Source organism: Echeneis naucrates, chromosome 19, assembly GCF_900963305.1.
Source record: "Echeneis naucrates chromosome 19, fEcheNa1.1, whole genome shotgun sequence".
Lineage (NCBI taxonomy): Eukaryota > Metazoa > Chordata > Actinopteri > Carangiformes > Echeneidae > Echeneis > Echeneis naucrates.
This window is the reverse complement of record NC_042529.1, coordinates 7641745-7660896: the sequence shown is the minus strand read 5'-3', so window position 1 is coordinate 7660896 and position 19152 is coordinate 7641745. Positions and strand designations below refer to the sequence as shown.

Sequence of the window (19152 nt, the reverse complement as noted above, 5' to 3'; positions counted from 1 at the left end):
TTCATATTGCCAGCATAAACTTTAAGTTCTCCTGTATAAGGACATGTTTATGCTTTAGTATCCATGAATAAAAATGTTAAATTTGGTCTATCTGTTCAGTGTTTGCCAAAGAGCTAAAATAAATAAAGTTAACAGTGACTCATGCTGGTTTCTACAATCAATAGCAAATGATATGTTCTGTTTTCAGACTAATTTAATTCGCCACTGTGCTGTTTTATCCAGTGTTTTAGCGACTAGGAAGGATCCCTATGAAGAAGGATTATAAGATAGCACCTGCCAGACAGACCGCCATTGTCAGTCAGATCACATCAGTCCCGGTGTGGAGTGACACAGGCAGACAAGGACACAGCCTACAGAGGACAGACTGTTTTGGCACAGTGATGAAATACTTGACCTTAGACACAGAGCCTAAGATTTATTAGACATGTCACAGAACTAAGAGGCCAAAATATCCTCCTCATTTTACGCATGAGACAAAAAAGACAACTGTCCATTATCCTTGATATCGGGTAGTGAGCGGAGATATTTTGGCATACTTCCTGTCTTAAATGTATAAAGTGTATTTACAGAAAATATGGAATTTAAAAAGGAGTTATGTGACATTCTGGGAAAGATTTACTTTGAGTAAAAGTAAAAAAGAATACCTCATATCCTCTGGATTATTGAGGTACATCTATCTATCCATCTTTCTATCTGATAATGAAGTTAATGCCAACAGCCAGTGAACTTAGCTTAGAAACAAGAATATACAGCCTGTCTCTGTATAAGTAAACAAGAAACATCTAAGTCCAACTACCTAGAGAACTCATTAATATGTTACATCTGGTTTAATCTATTAAAAAAAAAAAAAAAATCTAAGCCCAGCTGCTTTATGTCAGTTTATGTGCTACAGCTGCACGACTATTTCATGATTCTGGTCCCATAAAATTGTGGGTGCAAGGCTCCCAAAAATTTGGTTGTCACTGTTGTAAACAAAGTAGATATTAAAAAAAAAAAAAAAAAAAACACACACACACACCACAACTATAAAAAGGAGCCATATTGTTGTAAACACTGACATGTTCCCTTAATAACTATTAAAAAACCCTCTGAAAAACCAGAAGGCCATTTACTGCACAGTTTTGAATAGTTGCTCAGAAATGAGGGAGTAATGTTTGCTAAAAACTATGGTGCCCAGCTCCATTAGGAAATTATGCAATTTTTAACTGAAGAAGATGTTAATTACCTACTGTATTCAGCAGGACGGGAAGGGGGGCTAAAATAGTCCAAGAAAACACAGAAAATACGAGCCTCATGCTCCACTGTGCCAACGCTAGGCTAAAACGGCTCGTCTTTACTAATATTAGACTGGGTTGTTTGTTAGATGCATTAGTCAAATTGTTTGGGTAGTTCAAGATCAGGCTGGTCTGTGCTACATGCTAAACAAGGTTTCTAGGGCGGCTCTACAACATATGGGGCTTTGTAATAGTTCCTTAATTGTTCCTTCAGCCGGAGGAAACAAGGAGTGGCGAGTAGTCGCACTTTGCTTTAGCGTGATAATATTTTTAGGTACTTTCAGTATACACATGTACCTGTACCATCCATCCTGTACCACATGGCTTTTTCCACAGGGAAAGTGTACACGATTGTGATCGTTGATAGATTTTAATATTTTTTTTCCCGGGGGTGGGGGGGTTGTGATATGTCCCTTGTATAAGGCAATCTCAAAACTGCATTTTCGTGCTCTGGTTGTAGTGCCCATACATTGAAGGTTATGAGTGAGATTACAATTTAAATGTTAATCTCACACACATAGCCATTAACCCAAGCCTTCAAAAAAAGAATAGCTGTCATTAAAGCTATGATAATTATTATTACTCTTCAAGTTTACTATTCCCCTGACATAAAGCCCCAAGTACTGGGAGCTAATGTTTTGATCCTCCCCCTCCCACAACTATAAAACCATGGCAGCTCTGCACAATGCAAATGTTCACCCTTGGCATAGATAAAAGAAAATACTGATAAAACAGTGCAATCACACCAGCACTGCCTGGCACGAATCACATCTAATTACAACAACTTTGACCTCTCCAGAAACATTGTTTCACCAGCTCCAAACTCCAATGTGGATTTCACATTTTCCATTAACCAGAAGAAAACCATCAATTCCATTTTATTACTTTTGTTTTTATTCTGCCCAAATGCCAGGGTCTGGGTGTGCCTGAGCTTTCACAGTAAACATTCTATGGCATCAGTTACTTTGTGGTGCTTCTCCTCACATCTTCTCCACAGCAGTGCAGGGGGAAAGATAAGAGATAATAATGCAGGTCCTTGATTGCACCCTGCAGCCAAAACCATAAGCTCTACACGACTGAAGAGATGGGAGAGCTGAAAACTTTTTAAATTCCTGGATGGATTAAGAAAACAGAGTTCATATAACGGCGCTGGTCAATTTGACCTCTGAGTGTATGAGCTGAGGACAACGTGCCAGCTCTTCACACAGTCAGAAAGTGTAGAATGCAGTGGGGCTGCAACTAATGATGTAAACTGTTGACAAAGAATCATTTGCAGACTGCTACGCACTAAATGTGCACGAACAACAGATTTGCAAAAAGTGAAGAAATTATGTAGGATTGATGTAACCTATTCAGACTTCATGGTACAGCAAACTTATTTGACATTGTGGCTGCATCATATGGTGGAATTATTTCAGCAGTCATTCCCAACAAATGAGCTGAGAAAGAAAATGTTATTGTTATTAACCGTTTGTTGATGGGAACTGGAAGCAGGCCCACATATTTCCTATTATTTTCCTCATTAACCAGCTTACCTTAGGTTCAGTTCAGGATGCTGAGAAATTAAAATTTTCAAACTAATTACCCACTGTAATTTCTACCGGTCTTATAAAAAAAAAAAAAAAAAGATTGCTCTTAGTATTGCAAACGCTCAGAATAGCTGGGGCAGTTGCTAAGCACTGCATATCCTGACAGGATGGCTCTACATATATGCAAGCCATACTCTCGAGATCAAATGGACCTTTTAGTGAATGCACCATTGTTCTTGGCCTGCAACGAAAAAGCGCCTTCTTAACTTTTAGAGAATTAAAGCTCTAACTGTCCTGGGTTTGGGCTTTTATTTGATCTTTGTCTGATTGACACTTAGCACAAAACTGATGACTTTCATGCCATTTAGCCGGTGGTTCAGCACCACGGAGAGCACCATCTCCATAAAGGGCAGCCTGGGGTGAGACTGAGTGAGGCAGCGTTGGAAACCAGCTGTTCTCCATCACAGTAATGACTCACCCCATGAGAAATCCCTCCTGCTTCCCCTTAAATGACTCAAGTCCATCCATTTTCAAACTCTGCAGGTTCTGCTCCTGGCCAGTGCACTTGATCTACTATCCACATTTCCTAAGATGGTGTCTTCTCAATATACTTATCAACCTTCACTTCATCAACAGAAGTACTTATCAGCTTTTCTAGTTGCATCATGACATTTTAGCCTTAATCTGTTGCTAATGCAAATATGTTATGTCCAAAAGGATACTTTGAGATTAAAAGGTGGCATAGGTTTTGTTTTGAATCCTAAAGCTACCTTTACTGAGACCTTGACACAGTGACTATGCCCTTCATGGTAATGGGTGTTCAGCCAGCAGGTGGCTAATCATTACAGAAACATGATACTGTAAGTTACTTCAGTTGAACAAACCTTGTGATTTCAAGCAGGTTGCTTCAGCAGGCTAGTTCAGGCAGGTAACTCACATAACAGATTATCTGAAAATAAAATGTGTACAGAATTGATTTTTGGCAGCTAGGCTCCGACCACATCACTTCCCACAAGATTACACTAAAATCAGCATAGCAGAGCTAGAAACCAGCCACGAGGCTCATCTGGATAAGCAAACCAGGCAAAAAGCAAATTATAGACTTCTGTTAGTTATCTGAGATGGATAAATCTAAATGAAGCAATCCAGCTGGGCTGCTGCAGGAAATGTCAGATATGCAGCAGATAATTATTTTACATTGTCTGGAGCACTGAAATATTATGCAGCAGTGATAAGCAGTAGATGACCATCAGTATATCACAAATAAAGCTTAAGAATGTCAGCGAGTACAAATGAGTGCAGCAGCAGCATAATCCACAGAACAGGAACTCAGCACTTTAGATGCAATTATGATATCAGAAACAGTAAAGCAACAGAGCAATACAGTGTGTAGAGAAGTTGTGAAGATGACACCCTTATGTGACAAAAGCCATATTAAGCTTCCTGTGACAGCATACTGGTTTAGATTTCTGCAAAGGTCTGAACAACCAACAGAACAGCCACAGTAATCATGACAGACAATTCATGATATTTCAACACCTTGTAAATCAAAATACCATAATGCACTTGCTGAGCATCCAAAGGAAAAGGGGCTCAGTCACCCTAAATACCAAATTCTGCATGCAACAGTACACTTCAATCCAGAAACACCATCCTGGCTGAAAGAAAATGCTGGCTCTGGCCTTCCCTCCATGGACACACCATACACACACACACTGCTAGGAGAAAAGCAAGGCCCAACAACACCCAGCCCATGCTTTGTTCAAGTGGAGGAACTCAGCCTCCAACCAGACACACAACAGGCCCCAGTTCAACTGGCAGCACAGGGCAATAAACCATTTGGACACCATATCACAACAGTACACACTTTTCAAAGTACCTCATGCACAATATATTTTTTTTTAATATACTTAATGTGTGAAATGTGCAATACTTTAAATATGCAGTATGTCCACATATTGTGTGTTATTATTTATTACTGTTTGGCTTTTTCTTGGAACCACCCTTACAAAGCTGGCCTGAGCAGCCAAAGCACACGATTTCCAATGTACCACAACACAAATGGCCATTAAATCTCTATTTTCTGCCATTATCATAAAAGAGGACCAACGCAGAGCAGCAGATCCCGGCACAGCCATCGAGCCCACAGTAAACCATACAAAGTCTTACCGTGTCGAAGATCAGCAGGGCCCTCAGCATGTCTGCAGAGCTGTCCGGACTTCCGCCGCTTCCTGGTTTGTAAACTTAGCAGCAACACGTCCTCCATGAAGCTGCTCTGGAGTGACGTCACCGCGCTGTCGTCAGGCATGCCAGCATGCTAGCATGCTAGCACGTGGAAGCAACAGTTCAAAACGAAGGGAAAGAGCTGCTAGCTGGGAAAAGCCCACCTTGTTTCAGGTGTTTTGCTCACTTATTTTCTTGTTGTCGCATCAACCATTACTTTATGGTCGGTTGGTTAAAAAAAAAAAAAAAGTATTACCTTAAAAAGAGAACAAACGAAGAGCTTTCTTCCGGCTAATGAGGCGCACAGGTGGAGCTCATAGAGGTTAATGATAGGTAATGCAAGTTCAAGACCCACGAAGAAGAAATATGGTGATTAATGTTTGACATGCAGAGTGTAAACGTGCTAAAAGAGCATCCAAAATGTGTAACTGTGTAAAAATAGCTCATTTGGGTTGTTGTGTTGTTGCACTACATGGTCTGGGTTCGGCTTTTGACGCCAATTATCTTGAATGCAACATTGATTTAAAAAAAAAGAAGTGTTGTCGAGTTAAGGAACTTTCCCAAAATGTGGGAAATTTAAACTTCGCAACATTAGTATACATTCAACACATTCATTTATACAGGATTCACAGTTTTCTTTAAAAAAAAAAATACATCTTGCACCGTTCAAAATGTGAAGTGCAGTAAATGTGATGAGGTGGTAGTGGAAGTATATTTAAGTTTATTTCTTTTATCCCCAGTGGTCTGATTAATAGCTCCTGAAGTTTAAGTGCTGGACAAATTGATTTACAATGTTCACTGGTATCCAGTAGAAGCAAACTGATCCATTATTTACGGATGGAAGTAACAGATTAATCACCATCTTCATGTATAAAACTGGAGACAAACCTGAGCGGGAATAAAAATCTCATCATAAGTGAATCATGGGAATGAAAGTCTTCTGTGAAACTGATCGAACTGGTCACCCAGATCTTTTTATGTGGTGCCAACCTGTAGTTGAATTAAATGGACTGCAAGGGAACAATTTTTGTTTTATGGGCAACAAGATGGGAAACTGAATGAGGTCATAGTTTTCAAGGGGGAACACACATTCAGGTGGATGCATAGAGATTTGACCAACAACAAAAAGTAGTGGCACAACTGACCTACTAGCCTAAATGAGGGGAAGATTATATAACACTGGTTTACATCCTATTACTAGCCTGTGTGTTACTGTGACCAAGATTGGGGCTTTAATTATAAGTAAAGATATATACAGATGCAAAGTATGAATGTTTTATGTAGGTTTATTTCAGAAGTGTCCTGGGGGCAATGAATTAACTGGTGAAATGCCCAAAACATCATAACAAAAAACTTAAATAAATACATAAATAAAATGTAATTCAATTTTAAGAGTTAAAATAGAATTCAGTGTTTGACCATCAGGTTTGCTCATGAGTTCACCAAGGATGACACAGCCGTCACTTCGATTATTTTTAACACACGCCTCTCCAGTGTTTGGCAGTGACCGCTGTTCGCCTGTCTTTTTGAAAAATATCATCTGGTAACACTTTGGAAAGGCTGACAGCCTGTTTGGTCAAAAGGCCAAACAGGCTCAAGATTGTTGTTGCTCCCTGGACATTTCTCAGACGCTGTGTTACAGTGCATAAAATCTGAAAGGCATACACACTGACATGTTCAGAAAAATGAACACGTACCAGTACACTGAAAAGTAAACAACTCTAAAAGTCCCAGTATGTGTTGTGTTGAACAGCTGTAAGATCTTCAAGCAGCAAAGTGGAGCTGGACACTTTCACAACTGCTGGAGGTCTCCTGTCTCGCTCTGAGAGCAGATCAATGATCGACACGGTGAGGCCGCAGTTGGAGTAACATATTCTGCCTTTAGCAAAATAATTTTTTACTGGGAGAAGAATGGATGGAATACTAATGTATGATATGTTGGGCATCTTATGGTGCCTGTTATCATCAAATGGGCAAAAGACAACACAAATCAAAAACATACAACAGAAATAAATACTCCAATACAATGAAAATCTGGTGAAGAGTCTGACAAAAAAACATCAAAGGTAATGATGGTTTAAATGTTTACTGACAGCTTTAATAGCACCTGGCAGCCCGTTCACCTCATTCCTTACAGTCGAGTGTTCATTTTCACTCTCCTGCATCTTTGAGTACAAAACCATTCACAGTGCAAAAAACAATTTTGTCTGTATAATGTTTCATCTTTACATCATAAATGAAGTTGTAATGTGTCATATGTACTGGCTGTGGAACAAAGGCAAAAAATACACTCGAGAAAACATTTTTGAAAACGTTTATTGTCGGCATCACTGAAACAGCAGGAGAGGTTTTTTAGGAGTCTTGCAGATCTTCAAATATTCAAGTGACTCACAAACACCACAAAATTGCTAAGCACACTGATGGTTTAAGACCACCCATCACCTCCCTGTTATGTGCACACAGCAAACGTAGACAGACAGAAGTTGAGTAAAGGTCAACAGGCACTGTGTTCGAAGTGAAAGTAAAAATGCATCACTTTTTATTGACTATGCAGCGTGAAATCCCAGGTGAAATACTAGTCTGAGAGGGGCTGTAAAATCTGGAATATCATAGAGGAAAACTTCATTAACGTGTGCCCTTCACATGACTGGGCAGTAAAGGGTTTATCATGTTGTAATATTGTGATAACCTACCTGGTTAGCACTCCTTCAAAGCTGTAATGGCTTCTCTCAAGGAGCACCTGAAGATAATAAATATATTGTTGAGTGGAAGCAAGGATTATCTAGATCAGCACTTTGGCAGGCTGCTTCCTCTTTCTCTTTATATCCCTCTCCAACTTCAACCTGCTGACAGGTGGTTGAACGATAAAGAATGAACCTTTTCATTTCAGGCTAATGCCTGTCCTACTTGTGACATGGATAAGTTGAGATATAACAAGCGAAATATTTATCTTTTTTATTCTGTTTCGATATAATAAACCACTGTCATTTTGTAAGTACAAGACATAAAAAGAAAATCTCTGGAATTTGTCTGTATGATGTTTGCTTCCATTTCTATTTGTGACTATTACAAAATGTTGAAAAAAAAAACAAAAAAAACAACAACATCAGAACCCCCCCCCCCCCCAAAAAAAAAAAAAAAAAAAACTCAACTCTTTCTTCTCACTTTCAGAAAAGACAAACAATTTTCTTCAGCTGAGGCAACCAACCAACCAACCAGCATTGAGCAAAATTACAAATTGCTTCAGAGGCATCAGGCATCAGACGAAGACTGAAGCAGAGAAAAGACAAGAAATGGACGATAAATACTTGATGTTAAAACACAAGTGCACAAATGACTTAAGGTTTGTAGATTTTTATTTTCTGACATGTTGTCCATCTTTAAAATACACTGAAGATTACTGATATGCAGCTGCTCATCATTTTTTTTCTTTTTTTTTTTTTTTTACAGTGAGACCCTGATTCCTGTGTAATGACACTATTATAGGTTTACTCTACAAACACAAATAAAATAAAAAAAAAATATCTGGCATACTATCCTCATGGAATGCATCTTAATGAGAACTCTGTGACAAAAAAAGCAAGACAATGCCCATTAAGTCCTTAAAGATGCATCACTGAGAAGGAAGTGACATTAAAACAACCGATTTAAGTCGAGTTAAATGCGCTATTACACAGGAATCTGTTAAATATCAAAACAAAAATATCAACAGAAATGCTCTTTTCACAAGTGTAGCAAAAGACTTACAATTTATTATAGATATAATAGTAACAGATGACAAGGCCTAAAATAAAAGATAATCTCCTGCCATTTTGTCATAAAAACATGACAAACACATGAAATCTCAAGAAATAAGAGTAACAAAGACTCACATTTGTTCCAACAAGACACTGTACAGCTCAGGATGGAGTCGGGGATAAAATGGTCAACTGCTTCTAAAATTCTGCAGATCAACATGCCCCCCTCCCCCCACCTCCTCGGTAGGAGTCCATGGAAAGCCAAGGCATTATAAAAAAGGTGACGGCACTCTTCGTACTCAGTGATGGAAATAATAGTCATAGCTTCAGAGGACTCTTTAAAAAAAAACAACAAAAAAAACAAAAACAAATAAACAACAAAAAACCCAACAACATACAAAATGATCTAGTAAACAGCCAGAGGAGCACGACGTCCCCGGCCTAATTCTGTTAAGCAGGCATCTGTTCTCTTAAATGGCATCGACCCACTGAATCAATCCAAGGGCAGGTTCAAAAGCCTCACGGCCAAGTTGCACAGCAAAATGCAACTAAACACAACAGCTACGGATTTACCAGAACTTTGGTGCCTCTCAGTGTTGTGCAACTCCTTCAACACTGAACACACCTGGGGGGAAAAAAAAAGAGAGTGAAACTTTCCTGTTTTTTTTCCTTCTTTTGTTATTATTAAATGCATCTAACTTTTCTTCAGTTTCCATGCTTTGCTTTGACAGGAGATGATTTGTTCGTGCCTCTTGCAGTTTCGCAGCCTTCGCCCACAGTCATGTCTCTGCAGCATTTGTACATGTATTCCACACAAAATACAGACTTTAGCTTCAGCTGGGTGGATGATACATTATGTACAGGAAATGCTCAAACTGATCATTCATTGGGACTGATGTAACGAATTGCTGTGACAAAATGTTGTTTTATGGTGTTCAAAAAAAAAAAAAAAAAAGTTCTGGCCTACCTAGCATGTAGCGTTCCCCACAAAAAAACAAGGCAGAATGAATTCAATCCACAGAGCAAAGACTAGTTCAGAGTCAGGCTTGTCATAAAAATGAAATGCTTTAGCACCATAGAATACCACTTGTTGGCAAGCAAAAGGTAAAAGTAAACCCCCCTAGGCAGCATGTACTGGATATCTACCACCCATTTTCAATTCAGTCAGCTTTTATTTCCAACACGATGTGAGGGAAGTCAGTTTAACTTTGATTTAACCTAATGTACAGACACTTTTGTTTATTCCTCATGCTGGATGAAAAAAACAAAAACTGATGATGAGGTGCCAGGCATATTTACGAGGTGCAGTTCTGTCTCTGATGTTTTCGATCAGGCAGTTTTGCAGACACTGTTTTTGGCTATGATGGCTGTTCAAGCTAAAAGGGAAAAGGTTAGAGTCCGGGAGGTGGAGGATGCCGCTGCAGAGGTTGGAGTTAGATTTCTGAGGTTGAAGTTTGTAGGCTAGAGCAAAAGGGGACAGCAAAGTATCAAGGGTTGTGCTCTCGGGACATTAAAACTTCAGTGGTAGCAGCCAAATGAAATCTCTCATCTCTGGTGCTGTTTCCATGGGACCTTCATATGACCTCGCAGGGTATAAAAAAGATACCCGAATGGATCGCTGGGTTGAGGCTCAGACACACGTGCCTTGGTGTGCAGGAGGGAGGGCTTTTCGGTTCTTTAATACCAGGGACTTGTCCTTAAAATCTGTTGGTTTCTGCTGGGAAATGTCTATCAGTGTACTGGCAACGATGAATCCTGAAGAAAGGGGGGAAAAAAATAAACAGAAAAGTTGTGAAAAAAATTGGCAATTCCTGCAAACGTCTTTGTGTATTCAAAAGAAAAGACAACAGAAATGGATATTGCATGAATTAACTAAAAAGAGATTTCACATGTGAGCATGACGCTGCATGACACAGACCTTTTCCTGGTGCTGATTCTGAGACTTTCACTAACTTGACATTTATACTGCAGGGTCTGTGTTGTCACTGTACCTGACTGTCCCGGTGGAGGTAAGCCTAAAGACCCAGAGGGCAGACGCATGAGGACTGTCAACACAGCAGCTTTCCCTCCTGAACATGGCTCCATGGCCACAGGTTTAGGGACTCCCTGAAAAGACAAAGGGACAAAAACATTTACCACTACAGCCAAAAAAAAAAAAAAAACAACAACATCAAAAATGACCTTGTGAGGAAAATGTTGAATGCAGACAAGATTAAAACAATTAGCTGAATCAGTTTGACCTCTTCATATTCATCTTTGCTTTACCAATCAAGCTAAAATCTAAGTGATCCTTCCTGATGGTTGTTTCCTGTAATGAGGCACGTGATGTGTGATCAGGATCAGCAGACCCGTAGTCCATTATTAGCTGCCGCAGTGTCTGCATTTAAGATGCCCTCACCCTGAGACAAATGGTTTGACTGGGCTCACAACAACAACACTTGAGTGTGTTCCTGTCAGATGTGCCCACGTGCTGAAGTGTTGACCTCCCCTCAGTGTTAATGGCCAAAACTGTTCGTTTCAAGCGTGAAAAACATGTCATCCTGATAATTAATGTCAAGTGTTTCACAGCATGGCTTGGATGAAGGAACAGAAATTGGGGAATAACAAAATATCTGAATAGAAGTGACTTTTTATTCTTTATGTCTACCTGAATCTAAGAGGAGATGGCAGTGAAATGGGAACAAACACACACATGCATGCATTAAAAGAAAAATGATGGAATCAGGAGCATGCTGTGGTAATTTGTATTAACATGGAATGGAATCCATGGAATTTTTTTGCACGTTTCACCCACTGCAAAACAACAACAACAGAACATGGACGCACGCTTCTGTATTTTGATCCAGCAGTGAATGATAAACGCAAAAGCGGGGGATGTCAGGCTCCGATTAGTTTTTTAGCTCACAAAAAAGTGTATATATAAAAAACTCTGATGTGAATGAATACCCAAAGCACTTTTTGACACATTTCTCCATGCAGTCCTTTTAATCGGCTGTAAGAGCAGCTCTGTTAGCTAAACACCACGCTGCATCATTTTACATCCAACTGCCCATTAAGTCTGCCATTTCAAATACCAAATTTAACAAGTGGCTTATATTTGTTCGTCGCTCAGCAGCATTGAGCGCGCTGTCATGTACAACAGGTTTAAAAAATGTGTGTCTGTATGTGGGGGGGGGGGGGGACTGAAGCATACTGTCATCCTCATCGTCAGACTGTCATTGTCATCGTTTTTTCACCAACCATTTCACAATGTTTCGTTCAAGTGTAATATGTACTTAAAGAGCCCCTCGCATGCACCCCACGATCAGCCCCCCCGATCAGCCTGGGCACATCTATCAGATACCATACCTTCATTAGCACCATGTAAGGACTTCACAGTTCTAGACACAAAAGAAATGTTTCTGTACAACTGGCAATTCTTCAACCCACTTAAACTGCATGATCAGGACATATTCTTTAGATCCATCTACAGCACAAACACAAGGGTAATTAAGTTGCCAGCCATTTCATGGCCATTCAAGTGATTCTCTTAATGAATAGCTTCCACGAGCGACATTCGTAAAAGAGAGCTAATTTAACCAAAGATGAACCTTGACTAAAGCAGATTGCACTATACGCCACACTTACATGGATCACTGGGTGAAACAGCAGCAGATCAATAAATTGAGATGAAACTGTAGTTTTTAAGATGGGGGTGAAAAAAAAAAAAAAAAAAAAAAAAAAACCTGACTCATTCTTTATGTTGGATATGGCAAAATGTAATATGTACACACTGAGGTGTCTCAACAATGGCTACACAAACTCTGAAGTACACTTTGACCACCATGAGCTCAGCATGCTGACTGTTGGGTTGTGTTTGCACTGCCCTCCTAGTCTGTTCACCGCGGAATATTTGTTACACAGCAGGGACAAAGTTGACATTTTTACTAGTATCAGTATAAAGTGTGCTGCGGTGTCATTACGTGTTACTTACCTGTAACAATGAAGTGAAAATGACCTTAAAGCAATTACATCACATTTTGTTAATCTGCTTTGCATTTGTGGCAAGCACTGCTACTGTGATTTTTGAGATAATAGGCTAAAAAATAGGATTTTGTTTATGTGAACGGCTGTAATGATAGCAAAGATAAACTAACTCCTTTCTTCTTGCTCTCTCTCATTTTCTCTGTGAAATGGTTTTATTAGTCTGCATCACAGGAATGTTCAGAAAATGTGGAGGAAAATAAAACATTAATAACTCATTTCATTTAAGTATGCCGTTTCTGTCAAGGCTTTTTTTTTTTTTTTTTTTTTTTAGATCCGGTGTGTCCATTTTCATATTTACCAAAGCAAGTTTACTCAACCTGCATTTCTACTACGCATTAATAAAGTGCAAGGACTGACTATTACCATGGCCATTCATAGCACGAGCACGCACACACACAGACACACACAGATACACACAGACACACACATACACACACAGACAGACACAGACACACACAGACACACACACCTCCTCTCCTTTCCCAGGCTGACAGGTGTCATCCATCATACTCGCTGTCTGTTAGCGGTTCCATATGTTGAATGCCGACTGCAGTGAATAGAGACATCTGTGGCATCGAGGCCTAAGCCTGCAGTTTCAGGGCCCAATTGGCTCCCCGTCCAACAGCTGCTGACAACTTGGTCACTCAAACCAATATCTATCTCTTGGGGGCTTAAACAAACTAAAAATAAATAAATAAATAAATAAATTAAAAGAAATGGGGGAAATGGATACAAAGGCCATTACAATGCTCTTTCAGGCCAGCTGGAGCTTCTGCAAGGATGCAGTGACAATGAGCTGATACTAACTAATGCAGTGACATGATGGCAGACAGCGCTGGCAGAGAACTGGGTCTTAAATGTTTTCATCTGTCAGAGAGGGCATGTAATTCTGGCAGTGCAGCCATGCTGTCCCTGGTTTCCTGTACAGACTGCATCAAAATTTCAAAGCAAGCCTCCCATTTCCAAACTGACCGCACGCATTAAGTCTGTGAAGGAGAGGGTGTGGCTTCAGAGCTGGTGAAACAAACAGCAAACTGATGATGCTTGCGTGGCATCAGCGTCCTCCGACATCAACAAATACTTCCAAAAGCTAAGTGGTGCCAGATGCTGACCAATTAACCTCTATAAAAGGGATATCATATGGTTCACCTTCAGCTGGTAGCGAGGCATGAGGCGGAGGCTGTGTTTGGCCCAACATTTCCAACATTGGAAATCATGCAGCTTTGGCTTTTACGCAACACTGAAGTCCAAAAATATATTGATATATTTTAAAAAGCTGCAATCTGCTTTAGGAGAATGTTATAACATGTTTCCATATTTAAAAAAATATACACAAATATATCAGTTTTATTCACCTAACAGGTGAGAGCTTAAAATGGAATAAACATCATTCATAGTAATGGTGCCAAATTTGGATTGTAAAAGTTTAACCAAACATTTCATGATAATTTGCTTGGTGGGATGGATGACAAAATGTCCACCCTTTACACCCTTCAAGTGTACACATAAATTTGTGGAAAATGTATTTAGGACACAGACATGCACAAGTCTCTGGTGTTTTCTGCAACTGCACTTCTATCATAACTTCTGGGTTTGAACATCTGTATGAAAGTCAAGCGTTCAGGGGTTCACTCTGCATCTTGGAAGGGTTGAGAAACAGGAGGCTGAGCATGTGTTGATGTTTTGTTTTTTCCCTTCCTTTCCAAAACAGCTTGGGACATTTTTCAAAGCAATAATCTCTAGTGGTTGCAGAGTCCCTACCTTAATAGACTTTTATAAGAAGAGTACAGTCTCTTTTTTTTATTCTTTTACTTTTGCAGAGAAGGAAGGAGGTGAATTTATTAAACGCGATGTATCCCACTGATAAGTATATAATTAACAGTTTCCTTGAATCAAGGCAAAGCACAGGTTTCCAGTACCCTTCAGGCCCAGAAAACACCTCACCGTTCTAAAAGTACAGCAATAAAGTGCACTCAGACAGCTAAGAAACATTGTTTTTCCTCTCTTTACATTGCTCTTTACATTGTCCTTCACAATACCATAATGCACCATGAGTACCACTCAGTGCTACACTAATAGCTAATGGAGTGCCTCTTTTCTAGTTGCTACAGTGATTTTATTTCTCTCAGCAGCAGGCCAACCAGAAGTGGCCATGGCTGAGAAAACATCGTTGGTCGTCCGATGTCAATTTGAGGATGTAGCTCCCCATATTGGTTTAAACTAAGCTTTTATCCCGCAAGGCACCAAGTCCCAGACTGTAATTATTGCTAGACTTCCTCTGTAATTTCTATTTAGGTGGGAGGCTTTCGCATCTTAGGAACAGATGAGTAGGAGTCCCTGGACAGTACAAAATCATTCAGATTTACAAAAGCCTATGAACATCCTAGGTGACAAATTCGTTAAATTCTGAGAGTAAAAACATTGAAGAATGAAATAATAGCATGTAGTAAAATACACATGTAGGACAAAGAACAGCAGTAAAAAGCTCATTCATATTCATATCAATATGAGAGCAAAGTTGCGACCATCTTTTCTTGGCGACATGACTGAAACCAGCTGAAAAAGTAGCGATAGAAAGGATCACATGATGGTGTTCGAGTATACGGGAGCAAAACCTCAAAAATGAAAGAAGATATCAGCTTCCCTTTGTGTCATACTTTAGATTTAGATGGATTTCGTGATAAAATTGTGTGTGCTTGTGTGGTGTAAGCAGGCAAAAAGGACTCACATCAACAGCAGGCTGCAACAGTTCTGTTTGCTCTCCCCTGGCATCCAGTGCGACAGCAACTGAGGCAAATGGACGACTGGCCATCTGCTGGCGCTCTCTCATCAGTTGCTGTAAAATCAAACACAGATGATAAATGAACAAGACAGTGGGTGTAGTCTAATGAAATAATGGATATGAATGGAAAGGAATTTGGGAAATATGCTGCATCAGCATGGATGTAATATACAGAAAATGTCAATACAAACTGCATTTCTGAAAACACAATAAAACACATATGATATATACAAATACAACAAAACGTGATTAACTGTGGTTTATTAGTTTTAATGATTAATTGCCACCCTTTAAAAAAGACTAGTCACTGCAATACTTGCACATATAAAAAAATGGAGTAAGGCTAGTTTGTATGAGCTCTGAGTGGAACCTCTGGGTTGCATGATGGTGCCAACACTCAAGAAGAAATAAAATAAGGATGAATAAAAAGAAAAAAAAAAAAATTCCAACGTTATTTGAATTAAAGCAATGATGCAGCCACTGAAACTATTATAAATGGTATGGTGTATGATTTATTGTTACAGAAGTGGAATTTTATGCTCATATCTAGAAACTCTAATTTACCTCAGGGTGTTTAAGAATGAACAGTAGGGGGGGAAAAAAAAATAAATAAAACTTTGGTGAAGCACTGGAATCTACACCCACAGGCCCATTACAGTGTCAAGCTAAAAAAATCAATAGCAGATATCAAAAAGGAAACAGTGGAAGACTATTGTTCCCTGCATCACTGCCCACATGCCACCATTATTTGAAGTCTTCCAGGGTCATGCATTTACATTTTACCTTATAATGGATCAATCAAATCAAATCAAATGAAAAAATATATAATAATAAAGCGATGTGGCACCACAGCAAATACAAATACAGGGATTGGGTTTCCATGGCGCACCATAATCATCTGTTGATGACAGAAATGCTGCCATTAGCTTGGATGCGACAAAATTTCTGTTCCCCCCCCCCAAAAAAAAAAAAAAACTTCCCTTGTTCTCCACTGATCAATATTGTAAAACAACTTGCGCCACACTTTCATCAGCAACGCAGTGTCTGATCAATATCTTAAACAGGCCGCCATTTTAGCGCCAAGGACATCACTGATTGGTATTGGATTTGTGATGAGCTTAAGTGTGCTGCATTAAGATCCAATTGTCCTTCAGATTACTAAGCACATCAAGTGTGCCTGTGATCATCGGCCTTATAACCTGCCCTTCTTCTGCGTCAATAAATATACCTGCACATGTGCACAAGAAGACTTTTTGAAACAAATCTATATAGAAACACTGAAATAGTAATACTTAATAAATTTGGCCATATTTAATCCCATTCTATAAGCAGCAGCTGTAAAACTTTATATCTATTCGATTCCTTCCTCCCATGCTGAAGTGCTGCACATCCGCCAAAGTAAGACTGATCTTCTGTAAATCCAAAAACAAGAGTCCAAATGTAAGTAGCAAAGGTTAACATGGCTGCCTACGTCCTAGTGTTTGTTAGAGCACATTAACTGACCAACAATGTAAACAAAGCAGGCAGACAGGGAACATGAAGGAAATCATGCTGAAATGTTTTTAATCATAATCCCATTGGCAACAGTGATTAAGGAGGCTAAAGCTGTGCTAGAAAACAATGAAGCTCAAAATACAAGTTCAACCAAATGCTTCTATAGAAAAATATCAAAACCAAATATTGAAGGATTCATTTCTCCAACTAAATGTGGCTCATCCTGCAAAAAATATAGAAATTTTCAGTTCACTTCACTGCTACACTAGACTTTCCAATTATCTCACATTATCCTTTTAATAAAACGATGTCTCTGTTTGGGTCAACTGTGAGATATCCATGAATTTTCTGGGGGTCTCTCCCTGAATAAGAATTTGTCCTTGGCGTAGTAATAAACCCTGAGATTCCTGTGTGTGGATCCCAACCCTGACTCTTTCTGAATATAATTAGTATTCATTAGTCTGGCTATTAATTGGCAAAATTCAGATGATGAGGTCTGGGGAGCCTGATAGCATTGTGCCATGAAGAATAAAAAAAAAAAAGAATCTGTATAAAACTCTTTTAATCAATACCTTGGGATATAAAAGACATCATCTATGTGACAGATTTAGAAAAGTATTTCAAACTGCAGCTATCATTTATGATGTCAAAATTCTTTAGTATATTCTGGAGCCTAAAGTGACTCATTGCTGAGACTGTAACAGGCAGGTTAGGGTTGATCATTTGAGACGTTTTGTAAACATTCAGTTAAACACCACACACGCAGCCCCATTTAATTGTATTACTAATTTGTACTCGCTTTGGCTAGTTCATTATTTATTATGTTTTTTGGATGAACCACATGCATCCCAAAGCATCTGCCTGGGCACTGTAACATATTAGTCAAATGCCCAGTCTTCCCCCTTCATTACATGTCTATCAGCTAAAAGCAACAACAAGACAAAGGTTTGTGGGCTCTGTGGATTATACATCATGTGATATTTGCGTTGACGCAGCCCACTGTGAAACATTTCCAACACTCAACCATTAGTTTACTGACAAGCCTTCACAGTTGTAGACGCACTGATGGGGAGTGACTGAGAGGAAAGTTCACAACAGTTCTGTGTAAACATAGCTTTGAATCACTCTGAAAACATTCCCTAAGGGAGGAAAAACTGAGAGGGAAAAAAAACAAACAAACAAACAAACAAAAAAAAAAAAAAAACAACAACTGCCATACGAAATTGAGATTGATCAACAGATTGATTTTTCTTTGTGTAGCTCAGATTTTTCTACTTCAAGTCTGACGGACCATGTCAGCTTATTGTATATCTCTGCTATTAAACATCAAACCTATAGATTTGAGCTAGTGGGCCACCACAGGTCAAATTGAGAAGTTTTGCCCTTTTCGAGAAGATAAAAGCAGAATGGAGGGCCCGGCGGGGTTGTTGCAAAAAAAGAAAATAGCTTAGGGCTTATTACAGTTTCCAACACAACAGTTTCAAATCCAACACCATACATCCTAAATGTCAGATAGCAGTAATGTTATTTATCATGTTGCTGAATTCATTTAAAACGACAAAAGCATTGGAAGTGAAGAGAAGCGAAGCCGGGGCAATGCTCTTGCTTTGCCGCGTGTCCGGCACGTGCATAAAATGTGCAGGGAATACAATCATCAAAGGGCCAACACAATACCAGAGAGATTCAAGAAATTAATACCAAGTTAATGACAAAAGGCAAGAGTGAACTCTGTAAAACCAATTAACAGCTGTGCAATGACAGACTGATTTTGTCAAGAATGCAAGCTGGAGCCATTCACGGTTGTGATAAGGGAGGGCATGAAGCGCATTGCTTTGCAACTTGATTAATTTGGCAAGTAAGTGCATGAATTATCCATCTTGTGAATAAAGCATTTTGTTCCCTTCACTGGATTACTTGAAAGGGTAGGTGTCATCTGGCCTCTGAGCATACTCTACACCTAAGCAGGAGGCTTTGTCCTTCTCAAAGATCACTGGCTGTACCTAAAGTCGCTGTGCTGCAGAGTAAAAATAAATAATCAAAAACTAAATAAAAGCTTGAATTGTGAGCAGGCAAAAATGAAAAATGTT

At 39.3% G+C, this 19152-nt stretch overlaps 1 protein-coding gene across 1 annotated transcript in view; it reads right to left on the bottom strand.

Moving 5' to 3' along the window:
• Positions 1–8364: 8364 nt before the first annotated feature.
• The window catches only part of atrnl1b (attractin-like 1b), a 55215-nt gene continuing 44427 nt past the window's right edge, over positions 8365–19152 (bottom strand). Inside the window, exons 27-29 of the mRNA XM_029527850.1 lie at positions 15518–15625; positions 10755–10869; positions 8365–10518 (exon numbers count right to left, since the gene is read on the bottom strand). Coding sequence (XP_029383710.1) covers positions 10394–10518; positions 10755–10869; positions 15518–15625 — 348 coding nt within the window. The 3' untranslated portion in view covers positions 8365–10393. The remainder of the gene's footprint in view (positions 10519–10754; positions 10870–15517; positions 15626–19152) is intronic.